This window comes from Trichomycterus rosablanca, chromosome 7, assembly GCF_030014385.1.
Source record: "Trichomycterus rosablanca isolate fTriRos1 chromosome 7, fTriRos1.hap1, whole genome shotgun sequence".
Classification (NCBI taxonomy): domain Eukaryota; kingdom Metazoa; phylum Chordata; class Actinopteri; order Siluriformes; family Trichomycteridae; genus Trichomycterus; species Trichomycterus rosablanca.
In genome coordinates this window covers 38,390,236-38,404,830 of record NC_085994.1, presented here as the reverse complement: position 1 = coordinate 38,404,830, position 14,595 = coordinate 38,390,236, and the positions used below count along the sequence as shown (strand labels likewise).

At 45.5% G+C, this 14,595-nt stretch overlaps 1 protein-coding gene across 5 annotated transcripts in view; it reads right to left on the bottom strand.

Moving 5' to 3' along the window:
• gpat2 (glycerol-3-phosphate acyltransferase 2, mitochondrial) overlaps window positions 1-14,595 on the bottom strand; it is a 158,405-nt gene that overhangs the window by 6,589 nt on the left and 137,221 nt on the right. For all 5 annotated transcript variants that reach the window (XM_062998693.1, XM_062998695.1, XM_062998694.1 and 2 more), the window contains 9 exons: window positions 11,417-11,518; window positions 10,124-10,206; window positions 7,769-7,887; window positions 7,601-7,671; window positions 6,462-6,726; window positions 5,124-5,269; window positions 3,123-3,200; window positions 1,550-1,675; window positions 181-301 (listed from right to left, as the gene is read on the bottom strand). In XM_062998693.1, the coding sequence (XP_062854763.1) occupies window positions 181-301; window positions 1,550-1,675; window positions 3,123-3,200; window positions 5,124-5,269; window positions 6,462-6,726; window positions 7,601-7,671; window positions 7,769-7,887; window positions 10,124-10,206; window positions 11,417-11,518 (1,111 nt within the window). The remainder of the gene's footprint in view (window positions 1-180; window positions 302-1,549; window positions 1,676-3,122; window positions 3,201-5,123; window positions 5,270-6,461; window positions 6,727-7,600; window positions 7,672-7,768; window positions 7,888-10,123; window positions 10,207-11,416; window positions 11,519-14,595) is intronic.

Below are 14,595 nucleotides of genomic sequence, written 5' to 3'. Positions count from 1 at the left end.
CAGAAAACAAAAATTGAGTGCGCTAAATCGGGAGGAAAATGGGGAGAAAATACATAAAAGACTGAATGGACACAAATTCTATTCAACAGATAGGCTACAGTCAGTAATTGTACACCCATGAAGTATAAAGGATCAGTCCCAGTTTCAGTATTGTGACGTGTTTGTATGTGCAGTAAAAACCTGTAATGGGGAAGGGCATCAGGTTCAGACACTCTAGAGCCCAGCAGAGCGCCCTCAGCTGTACACTCAGTAAACTGCAGAGGAAGAACAGCAGCTTGGGGCACTGAGACGGCTGACTCAACTACACACACACACACACACACACACACACACACACACACACACACAAAAAAAAAAAAAACGCAAAGTGAACAAAGTTTCTAATATCTGTTAACTTGGAACCTGTATGAGTGTGAGTGTCTGTATACTTTTCAGTACAAAAGCTTGCAAATGTAGAGCTTTTATAATTGCTCCCATTCTGGATATACTTGATTCTTAGGCAACACAAACAATGCATCCAAATGAAACACAAAACAAAATAAACTTAATAAAAATGGTGACAGGCCGCTCAGGTGGCGCAGCGGTAAAACACACGCTAGCACACCAGAGCTGGGATCTCAAATACATCGTATCGAATCACAGCGCTGCCTGCCGGCTGGGCTGACCAGGCACGTGAACAACGATTGGCCTGTTGTTCAGATAGGGGTGGGATATTAAAAAGCCGTATAGGGACTCTCTCATAACTGATGCAACTACGACCTCTGCTGGCCGATTGATGGCGCCTGGAAAGAGATGGGAAAAGAGTGCTGTCAGGGTGCATCTCTCCATACACAAAGTGTAGGTAACAATGCATACGGCTGCTGCCCACGTGTCGGAGGGGGCGTGGGTTAGCTTCGCTCTCCTCAGTCAGAGTGGGGATCGGCATTGGTGGAGAGGAAGCATGACGCATTCGGGCAGTTGGGCGCGATAAAAGGGAGAAAAAGGGGGATAAAATGCATAAACAATATATAAAAATAGAAATTAATAAAAATTGTGGCAGTCTGGTCGGGTACAAGTCCATTCAAGACCCATTTTTTTGGCTCACGACCAAGGGTTTGAAAAACACTGCTCTCCTCTGTGCACGACACCCTCATTGGCTGAGGGGGCGCAAACTGCTATACGTTTCAATCAAAGCTTGTGAACCCCCTAGGTTCTTATTGAAAGCTTTGCTTTAATGCGTAGAGGATCAGGCTACTTCCCCCACATGCCTTTGCTACTCATGCAGCAGCCTCAACCAGACAATAGGAATTGATTTTGCAGTGCCAAGGGATTCCAGATGAATGCACATGGTTTTGGAGTAGATCTACCAAACTAATGGCCAGGTGTCCACATACTTTTGGCTACTTAGTGGACTTTAATTATTTTTTGTGCTTTCTGCAGATCTGAACTGCAGACAGGCCAGTCAAACACATGCACTCTGTGTGTGACGCCCTGCTTGTGCGTACTTTGTGTTAACGTTTATACTATATGTGTGTATTCAGTGTAAAAGTGTGTGTGTGGGTGTGTGTACCCTGTACGATCGCGGGTCGGCTTCCTCACACTCCGAGTCACTGCTGCAATTAGGGTCGTCCGTAGCACTCCATGAGAGAACACCCTGCCTTTTCCAAAAATCACACACTGGCGTCTCCCGAGGTAACTGAACACACACACACACACACACACACACACACAGAGCACAAGGTTAATGTCAAGCTCACGGTGTTTAATGAAACGTGAGCGTGTAAGTCAGCGATACGGTTCAGCGCTTCAATGCTATTATGTGTGTATTTGCTTTGGTTATGAGTGTGTTTCATTCTAGCTGGACACACACGGCTGAACACACACACACGACTGTGTGCAGTGTGAAGTAAAGCGCAGCGTAAGCACTTCTGAAGCTAATCTGTAGCGCTTCAGTCTCTCAGGGTGAATTATCATACGCTGCACTCGTCTGGTGTTTAGCAGGGTTCGATCTCCATCTGGACCTGTGATGAGAAAGTGTGTTTTTGCAACTCTGTCATCACAACATAGCACTTTAGGGAAGGCCCTTCTGTTTCAGCATAAATTTAGGTTCAAAAACATGCACCGATCAGACATAACATTATGTCCTTCCTAATATTGTTTTGGTCCCCCTTTTGCTGCCCCACAAGCAACAAACTACGATGCACTGTGTATTCTGACACCTTTCTATCAGAACCAGCATTAACTTCTTCAGCAATTTGAGGATCGGACAACACGGGCCAGCCTTCGCTCCCCACGTGCATCAATGAGCCTTGGTCGCCCATGACCCTGTCCCCGGTTTACCACTGTCCCTTCCTTGGACCACTTTTGATAGATACTGACCACTGCAGACCGGGAACACCCCACAAGAACTGCAGTTTTGGAGATGCTCTGACCCAGTCGTCTAGCCATCACAATTTGGCCCTCGTCAAACTCGCTCAAATCCTCACGCTCGCCCATTTTTCCTGCTTCTAACATAAACTTTGAGGATAAAATGTTCACTTGCTGCCTAATATATCCCCCCCACTAACATGTGATGTGATGAAGAGATAATCAGTGTTATTCACTTTACCTGTCAGTGGTCATAATGTTATGCCTAGTCTGTGTATGCAAGTCATCCATGCTGTGACAAACTGATGCTTTTGCACCTTTCACTGATAACAGCTTGGATGACCTTTTTTTGTCTTTGGCACAAACTATCATGAGAAAGTGTGTTTCTGCAACCTCCTCATCAGAGATTAACATTTTAGGGAAGGCCCCTTTCTGTTTCAGCAAAGTTTAGGCTCAAAAACGAGCAGCAAGACAGCCACCGGCTCTATCAATGCAGTAAATGTTCAGCAGACGAGCACTGATTTTTAATTGTGTTTTCAACTTCATTTCCAATTTCGTCACTCTAAATTCCCCGTTGCAATTCCTCCGCCGTACGCGCTACACCCACACTGGCCGAGGAGGCCCGGAGACTAGCACACGCCGTTCAGGTACATTTCAAATCACTGCAGCACTGCAGCCAATTATACTGTTTTCATAAATATTCAATTCATTTTTTGAACCTGCTTTACCCCAATAGGGAGAAGCGATGTGTGGGGGAGTGCAAGTTTACATCTCACCTCCTCCATGATGAGGATCCCGCAGCGCACCATGCTGTCCACGGCATCCAGAGCAAAACTGTGAGCTGTTTGGCATGGCTGAGAGACACACGGAGAGAAAGATCAGATGGGTAAATAGTGGGAGATAATGAGTTCTGCTGGCTCCCGGTATTGTGTTTGCGAGCGAGTGGAGTGGGTTGTTCTTGTTGACATTTCCCACCGATGCTTATTTGCTGGTCGTAATTACACGCCATGTTCCCGTCGCTGGAGTGCCCTTCACTGGCCAGATATAATATTTTAAAATGAGCGAGTACCCGGATAGTCAAATACCAGACAACAACCATATAGCCCGTCATGTTTCTTGTAATTATAAATCATCTTGACTAAATAAAACTGATGAAAAAGTACGTCATGCAGAGCATTATTCAAGTGTGGGCAGCAACTTTTCCGCCTAATTACTGCAAATGTAACGTCCCTTAATTCAATTATATAAACAGCTTTGTGCTGCTCTGAAGTCTTGCTTGTTTGGCCACCTTTTCTACACATCACTATGCTAGTCTGACCCTGTGGCGCCAACTCATATTAATATATATTCTCACCCCGAATGCCACCGTAATTAATCATAAATAAACATCACGGATCAATTTTTAAAAAGAACGTACATTCCGTACGCTTCTAAACTTTATTTGAAATGCACATGATGATGCTGCAAAATGTAAATCGTTGTTAATCAAACGTCTATTCAGCCGTTTATTGTGAACTCATGATTGATCATCGCTGCCGCTGCAAGTATTTCCGTCTATATGGAAAAATAATTGATTTCTTAAGGCAACATCAGCGTTTATCAGAGTCCCAAACTTCATAATCACATTTGAACGAGTCGGCAAAATGAACATTTCCGGAACAATGAACTAAAATCACAGACTGAAAATGTTATTAGAAGAAGTGGGGACTCTTCCCACTTGACTTTTTTGTTGAGCTGAACCCTCCAGCAGGTCCTTTATTGTCATACCTCAAAATTATACAACTATTTGGTAAAAAAAGAAGTCGTGAGTTCAAGAACTGCCTACCATTTATATTTATGGCTTTTAGTAGACGTTTTTTAATCAAAAGCGACTTGTAATCGTGGTAAATAAGGATTAAGGGCCTTGCTCAGTGACAATTTGGTGGTGGTTGGGCTGGAATCTGCAGTAACGTAACCACTAAGCTATCCGTAATGTTGAGACTGATTTTGGGACCAGTGTTAGAACTAGTATTGGAACTAGTACTGGAACGGATCCTGGGACTCATATTGGGACTAGTGTTGGAACTAGTATGGGAACTGTTGTTGGGACGATTTTGGGACTAGTGTTGGAACTAGTAGTGAAACTAGTATTGGAACTAGTATTGGAACGTATCCTGAGACTCATATTAGGACTAGTGTTGGAACTAGTATGGGAACTAGTATGGGAATTGATGTTGGGACCAGTGTTGGAACTAGTATTGGAACTGATGCTGGGACTGATATTGGGACTAGTAATGGAACTAGTATTGGATCTAGTGTTGGAACTAGTATTGGAACTGTTGTTGGGACGATTTTGGGACTAGTGTTGGAACTAGTAGTGAAACTAGTATTGGAACTAGTATTGGAACGTATCCTGAGACTCATATTAGGACTAGTGTTGGAACTAGTATGGGAACTAGTATGGGAATTGATGTTGGGACCAGTGTTGGAACTAGTATTGGAACTGATGCTGGGACTGATATTGGGACTAGTAATGGAACTAGTATTGGATCTAGTGTTGGAACTAGTATTGGAAATGATGCTGGGACTCATATTGGGACTAGAGTTGGAACTAGTATTGGAACTAATATTGGAACCAATGTTGGGACCAGTGTTGCACAAAGAGGCTGGCAGTGTTCCAGTTTAACCCAGTGTATTTAATAGAGATGAGTTTGGCACTCTGTGAAGTTCCTGCACATCAAACTCTGCCCATGTCTTTTGTGTGTGTGTGTGTGTGTGTGTGTGTGTGTGAGACTCACTGGTATAAAGCCCACAGGCAGAAGGTGTGTAAGCTGCAGGCTTTTATCTGTCAGTTCCTCCTGACCAAGCGCAACATCAAACTCCATCTCTCCTCCACCTCCACCACAGCCTGCTACTTCACACAGCATCGCAGAGACAGCACACGCTACACACACACACACACACACACTAAGCCTCAAGCTTGTGACACATAGAAAAGCAGCACTTGCAATTGCACGTTAATAGTTCCTAATATTAGGGATCTTCAAAAAGTTTCCTCACTTTTATATTTTGGTTATAAGCGGTGAGGGTGGGAGGAGGAGTAATCAGTCGTGTCTGAGAGACTAAGAGACGCTTATAGTCCGGATTTAGCTCCATCTGATTTGAACCTTTTTGGACACTCAAAGAAGCTTTAAGGGGAAGAAGATTTTCATGTGATGATGATGTGAAAGAAGCGCTGCATCAGTGGTGAAGCGCTAATGGCATTAAAAAAGTTGGTACGACGCTGAAAAAATGCATCGGAAGGTGATTATGTAGAAAAGTGATGTGATTTATTTTTGAAATTCTTAATAAATAGAGTTTTAAAAGTGTGGAAACTTTTTGAAGAACCCTCGTATTAAAGGTGCTCAAATGGCTCAGCAGTAAAATACAGGGTTCAAATCCCAGCAGTGCTATTAACTGGTCAGGCATCTACACAGACATGATTAACTGTGTCTAGTAAAGTAAGGAAGGGGTCTCGGGATAAGATTTTGGAGTTTGCCTGTGGGAATTGGTACACAATTATAAAAAAAAAATGCTTTGATGTCAGACACAGATGCTGGACAAGAGGCCTGGCTCACAATCGCTATTCCAATTCATCCCAAAAGTTTAAAAGGTTGAAGATAGGGCACTGTGCAGGTCACAGGGGCAGAGTCATGCTGGAATAGACAAGAGCCTTCCCTAAATTGTTGTCAAAAAGCTGGAAGGCCCTGGTAACTGTCAGACAGACTTAATAAAGAAAGTGTGGTTTTGGTACATGTCTGTCTTATTTGATGTAATATGGGCAGCACAGTGGCTCGGTGGGTAGCACTGTCGCCTCACAGCAAGGAGGTCCTGGGTTCAATTCCCAGGTGGAGCAAGTTGGGTTCTTTCTGTGTGGAGTTTGTATGTTCTCCCTGTGTCTGTGTGGATTTCCTCTGTACCCTTCTGTCATTATAAAGGAGGTATGGACTGTTGTAGTTGTCAGTGTAGTAACGAAGGCGTGGCTTCTCTACCTTCTCTACTTGCTAGATTTACCTGAGTGTGTTCAGCAGACCATGTCAGTGCTGGAAACACCCACTACCTGCTTTCAAGTAAAGAATACACACACACACACACACCTCCCACAGCCTCGGTGATGAAGATGCGAGTGAGCAGCGCACTGTGCCGACTCAGCGTGAGCAGGGTGAGCGGGTCCGGTCGTGCGGCTACCAGCGGCTCTCCTGTAGGGGGCACTGCAGCCAGCAGCAGGTGAGGGTGTAGCACAGAGAGAGCGTGATACACCACGTTGAGCAGAGAGCCTCCGAATCCGACGTCGGTGCGTCTGAACAAAACCTCCTCCAGCAGCCAACACACCTCCCTGCACAGCACACCGACCCGCACCCCCTGAGAACGGGAGGGTACGTGAGGGGGGCCGGGAGCAAAAAACAGCAGCGAGAAAAAGAGATTTATTAGCAAGTGAAATACAGAGAGAGAGAGAGAGAGAGAACGAAAAGGTGAAGAAAAGCCCTGTAAGAGATTTGTGTTCCTGCCTTGCGCCCAGTGTTTAGCAGTGGGACAGGACCTACCGTGTTCCCGACCAGGACAAAGCGGATAATAAAAATGAAGTAATCACTTACACACTGCAATAAAACACCTTAAAGTTGAGCAATTTATTATTGAACTTTTATTTTGTCTAATTAAAATGGCAAAGGCAGATAACGCTATATGGGCAAAAATATTAGGACACCCTTTTAAGACAGGGAGAACATGCAAACTCCACACAGAAAGGACCCGGACCGCTCCACCTGGGAATCGAAGCCTTCTTGCTGTGAGGAGACAGTGCTACCCACCGAGCCACCTAATCAATTTTATAAAAGAAACTATATGCTTTCAATTTAGCAGCAACAGTTTAGGGAAGGTCAACAAATATATGAAGAAAAGCTCAGTTTAAAGAAAGAGACAGCAATTAAGGCTTTCTCAACATCAGTGCCCAAGCATACAAATGTCCTTTTGACTAAAGGGACACAAATTCCCACAGACATACTTCAAAGTCCTGTAAGAAGCCTTATTTTAGAGGAGTGGCTGTTGTATATAGCTAAAAGTCACTCTATTTTAATAGCATTTGTTTTTAAAATAGGAAAATAGGATGTCCAACAAGCTCATTGTCAGGTGTCCAAATACTTTTGGCCATACAGTGTATTATGGTAGAACTGGTGAGGCAGTGAAGTGTGAAGTGTAAATTGTAGGTGGAGAGAGAGAGAGAGAGATGGTTCCTCACCCGGCGATGTTTATGAAGAAGCAGACAGGACACAATGCCAGTGGACATCACAGCCATGCTGTGGGTTACCGCTGAGAGATAAACAACACACACACACACACACACACACACGTGTCATGCTTTCTGTGTGTGTGTGAGTGTGTTTGTGTGTGTGAGAGAGAGACTCACAGTGCATCAGGTGCAAAGTCAAAGCGATGGTCATTTGCCTCTCGCTTTGGGACAGTTCTGGCAAAAAACTGGGGGGCAGGAGCCAGGAAACGTCCTTCTGACCGAATATGGTGTCCGTCCTAAGAGACAAAAGGGGAGAAAAAGCCAAACTGTGGGTTTGGTTTGGACTGATAAGCCTTTATGGGCAAAATTAAGTTCCTTGAATAAAGAGCACGCTGTTATAATATTTATGTAACACCAGACTGGGAAAGGTGAGCGTTCGGACATCAAGCCAACCGCTGTAACTCTTTTTAAGAACCTTTCATGCACTCATAGGGCAGCTGAACGCACACGGACGACACCCTTGCTGGCCGAAAGGGGCACAGGCTAGTATATTCTTCCAGAGTCTCAGACCACGCTGCTTTTTCCAGGTTCTTCTGCCACTTGTTTCGACACAAACAGACAGTAGGAGTGACAAGGAGCAGATTTGCTACCTGATGCCCCTTTCTCAGAGATGCTTTAGCATGCCTTTGTAATACTTATAGCCACATGTGCTTGGTAGTACTTCAGAAAACCATTGTCACTGCACACAGTCCACCACGGCATGAAGAAATCCAACCAGAAACTCTATTATGCAATTTGAAACACCACCAAGTTAACGTCTGTCTTGGTATGCCGGCGCATCAGTGCCAACGACATGGGTAGCTTGTGTATGCTTGAAGGTAGCACTGACATGGAGGCGTATATTGCAATTTAAGACAAACATATACTGCCATCAAGGCAGTGTCTTTTCACGGTTATTTCAGCAAGATAACGCCAGGCCTCATTCTGCGTGTGATTGAGTGGCCTGCCTGCAGTCTAGATCTGTAATGTATGATAGGCCACTCAGGTGGCGCAGCGATAAAAACACACACTGAAACCAAAGCTGGGATCTCGAATACATCGTATCGAGTCGGATAGGGACTCTCTCACAACTAATACAATTACGACCTCTGCTGGCTGATTGATGGCGCCTGCACAGAGACGGGAAGAGAATGCTGTCAGGGTGTGTCTCTCCGTACACAGTGCTGATCCGCATTGCACTCGTCAAAGTGTAGGTGACAAGATGCATACGGCTGCTGCCCATGTGTCGGAGGGGGCGTGGGTTCGCTTCGTTCTCCTCAATCAGAGCGGGGATCGGCATGACGCAATCGAGCAATTGGACGCGCTGAAAGGGAGAAAAAGGGGAGAAAAAATGCATAAACAAAACAATAATAAAAAATGTATGGTGCAGCATGAAGAGGAGAATCAGACGAAGACCACTGACTGCTGAGCAGCTGAATTCTCATATCAAGCAAGAATAGAGAAAAATTCCATTAAAAAGATGGAACACAGGGGTAAACACGCCTATGTCTGTGTTGCAGGCAGCAAATTGTAAATGTGCTTATATTACAAAATACAATAAAGCTGATCAGTGAAATAAAAAAAAATCACAGATTCTTCTTTTTATTGCATTTTAAAAGGCATCCTAACTTTTCTGAAAATATTAGTTGGGCACAGGAATCATCCTGTCACTTTATCATTGTGCCTGTGATCTGTAATTTAAAACCGGTCTAATAATCATTTCACAGCTTTCTGAGGCCTGAACTGAATAAGTAACGCGCTCGTTGTTCCCTCGGCACTGAGAAGATTCTACACACTGTTTAGGACTGATTTAACATTTCACGTTTTACACGCTCAGATTGTTGAAGCTCAGGAGTGCTGTACATGGATATTTCTACGGCCGCGGGGCCAGAGGGAAGGACCGCAGGGCCGTGGGGGCCGCTGACCTTTTTCCCTGACATTCGAAATGAAAGCAAAGCACTGAAGCTGACTGACGGCTGAATCTACGAGACCAGAGCGTGCTCACAATGAGCCGACACACACCTCATTCTGTACCTCGTATTATGTGTGTGTGAACAAAAAAAACTATTAAGTAGAGCGGACAAACACAAAACAAAGAAAATGCGAGAGAAGTGACCACACCGGCAGTGACCCGACATTAGGAGGCAATCGGAAGTGCTTTGTTTCTATAAAAGATGGCGCAGTATAGCAACAGAAGACCTAGAGAGCGTTGAGGAGAATCACACCGGCTCTAATGAACCTCACAGTTCCTGCAGAGACCTGCACATGATGAGGTCAGAATTTGGAGTAAACTGCATAAATCCTTGGATCCTCGGGTCAACAGTTCAAGCAGCGTGGGAAATATTTCCTCTGGCACACATGGGGTCCCCTGATACCAGTCCAGCGCTGAGCACCGTTACTGACCATGTCCTTCTCTTTAGGGTCACAGTTTACCACCGAATTACAGCAACATTCAGCACGATGGTGCATGACACAAATCATGAGATCGAGAACCTGTTGTGCAGGGCAGCAGGTAACAGGAGCTCCTGTAGGAGGCGCCGTCCGTCCACTCGACACTTCCCACTCTCACACATCTCCTATAGAGAGATACAGAGGGGAGGGGGGTAATAAGGTATAAAGGGAATAATTAGGGAGACTCTTGGGGAACAGCAGAATAAATGTATGACGTTTGGTGTTAAATACTGGAGCCTTACTCCTACTGACTCTGTTCATTAAACACACACACACACACACACACACACACACACACACACACACACACACACACACACACACACACACACACACACACACACACACAGACACACTGCTTTGGGATTTGAATATCAGGAGGCTTCATACATTGGCCAAAAATGCTTTTAAAACAGAGTGACCTCTGTGTGATCTTTTTTTTATTTATTTATTTTTTTTTAAAATAAATTTAGCACGTCCAATTTTTCATCCCATCTATCATCCTCTCATTAGTGCGGATTTCTGCTCCTGGTTGGGGCTGACGAGGCCGTTCCACGCCTCCTCCGAAACGTGCACAGCCAATCGACCGTCTTATCACCCACACTTGACGAGTGTAGCGTGGCAGAGTACTGTGCACGGAGGATCACACACTCCGCCACACCCCCTCCCGTCTCCATACAGGCGCCACCAACCAGCCAGCAGAGGGCGCGACTGCCCCGTTCCTGAGAGAGCATCCCCTACGGTCTCATCGTTATTGTATTAGTTATGAGGTCACTTTCCGGCTCCCTACCCTGTACGGACAACAGCCAAACATTGTTCATATAGCCGCCCAGTCCAGCCGGATGGCAGAGCTGAGATTCAATACGATGAGCGGCCCACAACTGCTTTTTTGGGCAGTTTACAACTCTTTATAGAGCTTACTTTGTGCACAGGGACACAGTCATGCTGAAACAGGAAGGGCCTTCCGTTAACTGTTGCTGCAAAGTTGGAAGCATAAAGTCCTTTATATAATTGATTTATTACACCTGTTAGGAATTGCTGTGGCTGAAACACATGAACGCTTAGATTATCATCGCTGTAAGAGCGACACCTGCTGTCTGGTCAGGGCGCCTGCATTTAGTTTAGTGTGTTGCTCTGTGTGAGTTACGCCTCTATGTACATGCTTATTCATTTGGATGAAGATGTTCAGGTGTCCACATAATTTTGGTAATATAGTGTATATGGTTAACGAAGACAAAGTAGAGAAATTAATGTTTCATCCTGGATGTCTCACGAACCGTATACATATGTTTGTGTGTGTGTGTGTGTGTGTGTGTGTGTGTGTGTGTGTCATACCTTGAGAGAGAAAGCCTGTGAGAAATGGATCCTTACACCTCCCCTTTCATCAGCACTCCAAAGAGAGCGCAGCACAAACCTCAGCACGGACAGCACACAGAGCTGCGCGCGCACACACACACACACACGCATGCACACACACACACACACACACGCATGCACACACACACACACACACACACACAAAGCAGATGAGTCAGTCTCGTCTCTGAGAAAACAATTCTTTATGAGGTTTCTAATGGTGAGCGGCCATTAGCAGACAAATTAGCAACTGTAATCATCATAATAACCCACGTTATGTTAGTCTGGAACATTAGCACACACTCACTCACTCACTCACTCATTCACTCACGCACTCAACCCTCCCACCCACTCTCTTACACACTCACCCACCTACTCACTCATCCACCCGCTCGCACACACACTTATCCACCCACTCATCCACCCTGTCATTCACTCACTCATCCACCCACCTACTCACCCACTCACTCATTCACCCATCCACTCACAAACTCCCCCACACACTCACTCACACACCCACCTACTCACTCAGTCACCCACCGACTCACCCACTTACTCATCCCCCCCTTTAACTCACCCACTTACTCACACACTCACCCACCCACATTCAGTCACCCACTCTCCCTCTCATTCACCCACCCACTCACACATCCATCCACCCACTCACTACCCACTCACTTACCCACCCACTCACCCATTCATTCACCCACTCACACATCCACCCACCCATTCACATATCCACCCTATAACTCACCCACTCCTTCACTCACGACCCACTCACTTACCCACCCACCCACTCACCCATTCATTCACACGCTCACCCACCCACCTACTCACCCTCTCACTCACTCACCCACACCCATACCCACTCACTTACCCACCCACATTCAGTCACCCACTCTCCCTCTCATTCACCCACTCACTCACACATCCATCCACCCACTCACACATCCTTCCTTTCACTCACTACCCACCCACTCACCCATTCATTCACACGCTCACCCACCCACCTACTCGCCCTCTCACTCACTCACCCACACCCTTACCCAGTCACTAACCACCCACATTCATTCACCCACTCACACATCCACCCACCCATTCACACATCCACCCTATAACTCACCCACTCCTTTACTCACGACCCACTCACTTACCCACCCACTCACCCATTTATTCACTCACTCACACACTCACCCACTTACCTTCTCACTTACTCATCCGCCCTCTCATTCACTCACTCACTCACCCACTCATACCCCAATTTTCCCTTTAAATCAATCACAAAAGAAGCTTTTATTTTGTACACCCTGTATAGATGACATATAAATATATTTGTTCTGACCCTCCACTAGTAGAAACACTGACATAAAATACTGAATCTGTTCTGATGGTTCACCGTGTCCCAGCATCTCACAAAGAGACTGTGATGTTGTTTTCCTTTATTTTGTCACCTGGGTATGCCTGATTCCAGTACGTGCGGTGCTGACAGAAGGTAGATGATGATCAATTAGATGAAGCACTGATGTTATGAAACAGAACACATGTAGCATTCATCTGATTCCATTTCTGGGCAAATGTTAATTATGTTTACTTGCTGTGTAGAAAATGAGTGAGCGAGATTTTTTCCTGGCAAACTAATTACTGCGCATTTTGGGTTCAGCAGCGCTGTGGAACATAATGGAAGTGGTTTAAACCCAACTCGACGTTCTGGTCCGATTCCATTTCCAATTCAGCTGTACGACAAAAAAAAAGCATCTGATTAAAAATTCGGCTGCAAGCATCAAGCCAGCGATCTCGGCAACCAACAGTTATGAACACGTGGGGGGAATAAGAGAGACAGATAAACACACGGTGTCCAAAATATGTGGACGTGCCTTCTAATTAGCGAGTTACATAATATGTGAATAAAATCAAACCTTTATAGACGAGTTGTACTCAAAATCTCAGTAAACAAATGCTACCCTGCTGGAGCTGTAAGGGTTTGTACTGCAAAGTAGAAATGTCTAGGAGCAACAACAGCTCAGAAGTGAAGCTACAAAATCTCACAGAACACACAGCACCAAGCACCGAACTGCCCCTGGAAGCAGATCAGCATCGATTTCTTCGATCACACAGCAGCACACATTATTTAAATGATCCCAGGCAATGCCAAGTTCCAGCTACAGTGGTGTAGAGCAGCGTGTTTTTAACTTTTTTTCAAGCAACCTACATTTTGTTCATGATGTTGTTGCAACCCAGGCAACACAAACAATGCTTTAAAACGAAACACTAAACGAAATATACTTAATTAATAAAAATGAAGGCAATCTGGTCCCACTGTGGTTTACACAATGTAACGTAAATCCTCCACAAGGATGCATTTTGTTTGTTTGTACTTTTTTTTCTCTAATTTTCTCCCAATTTAGTGTAGTCAATTAGTCTTCCACTGCTGGAGGATCCCTGATTGCATTCAAGGAGGATATATTTCCTGCTCACGCCTCCTCCGACCGGTCCTTAGTGGACCCTTTCTTTTTCACCTATGCATTCTGCACAGGCGCCTCTCTATCTGCTAATCAGGGTCCATACACTGCATTTGAAGACCCCACCCACATAGCAGACACGGTAGCCAATTAGAGTCTGCTGCAGGCGCTGCCAATTATGCCCGCTAGATGGCGCCCAGATGACTGGTGGCAACCAAGGAGTTCAGAATCTCAGCGCTGGTGTGTTAGCGGAATATGTTGATTTGATTCTTATTGTTTTTCTCTACGGGTTTCAAAAACCCTGCTGAAGAGAACACAGCCAGTGGACTCTGGACAACCGACAAGAGGTTCTCAGGAAAGAAGTCCAGATTTAGGGGTGCTTGAAAGTGCAGCAGTAAAACACACAAGCCCACCAGTGCGGGGATAGCAAGCTCTTAAGTTTAAATCTCAGCTTTGCTCCACACTCTGACTCTGACTCTGACGATTGGCTGCGTCTGTAGGGGGACGGACACAGATGAAACTGGGTTCCTCAATGCTGGGACGGCTGATCACGGATGGCATACTGTGCTCTGTATCACGTCAGAGGGGGTGTGTGACGGCCACGGCCCGGATCAAAGGTAGGGTCCTCCAGGCCGCCCAAAGAGGATGGGGGTCCCTGCTGAGTCTGGTTCCTCTCAAGGTTTCCTCCTGTAATTGTAA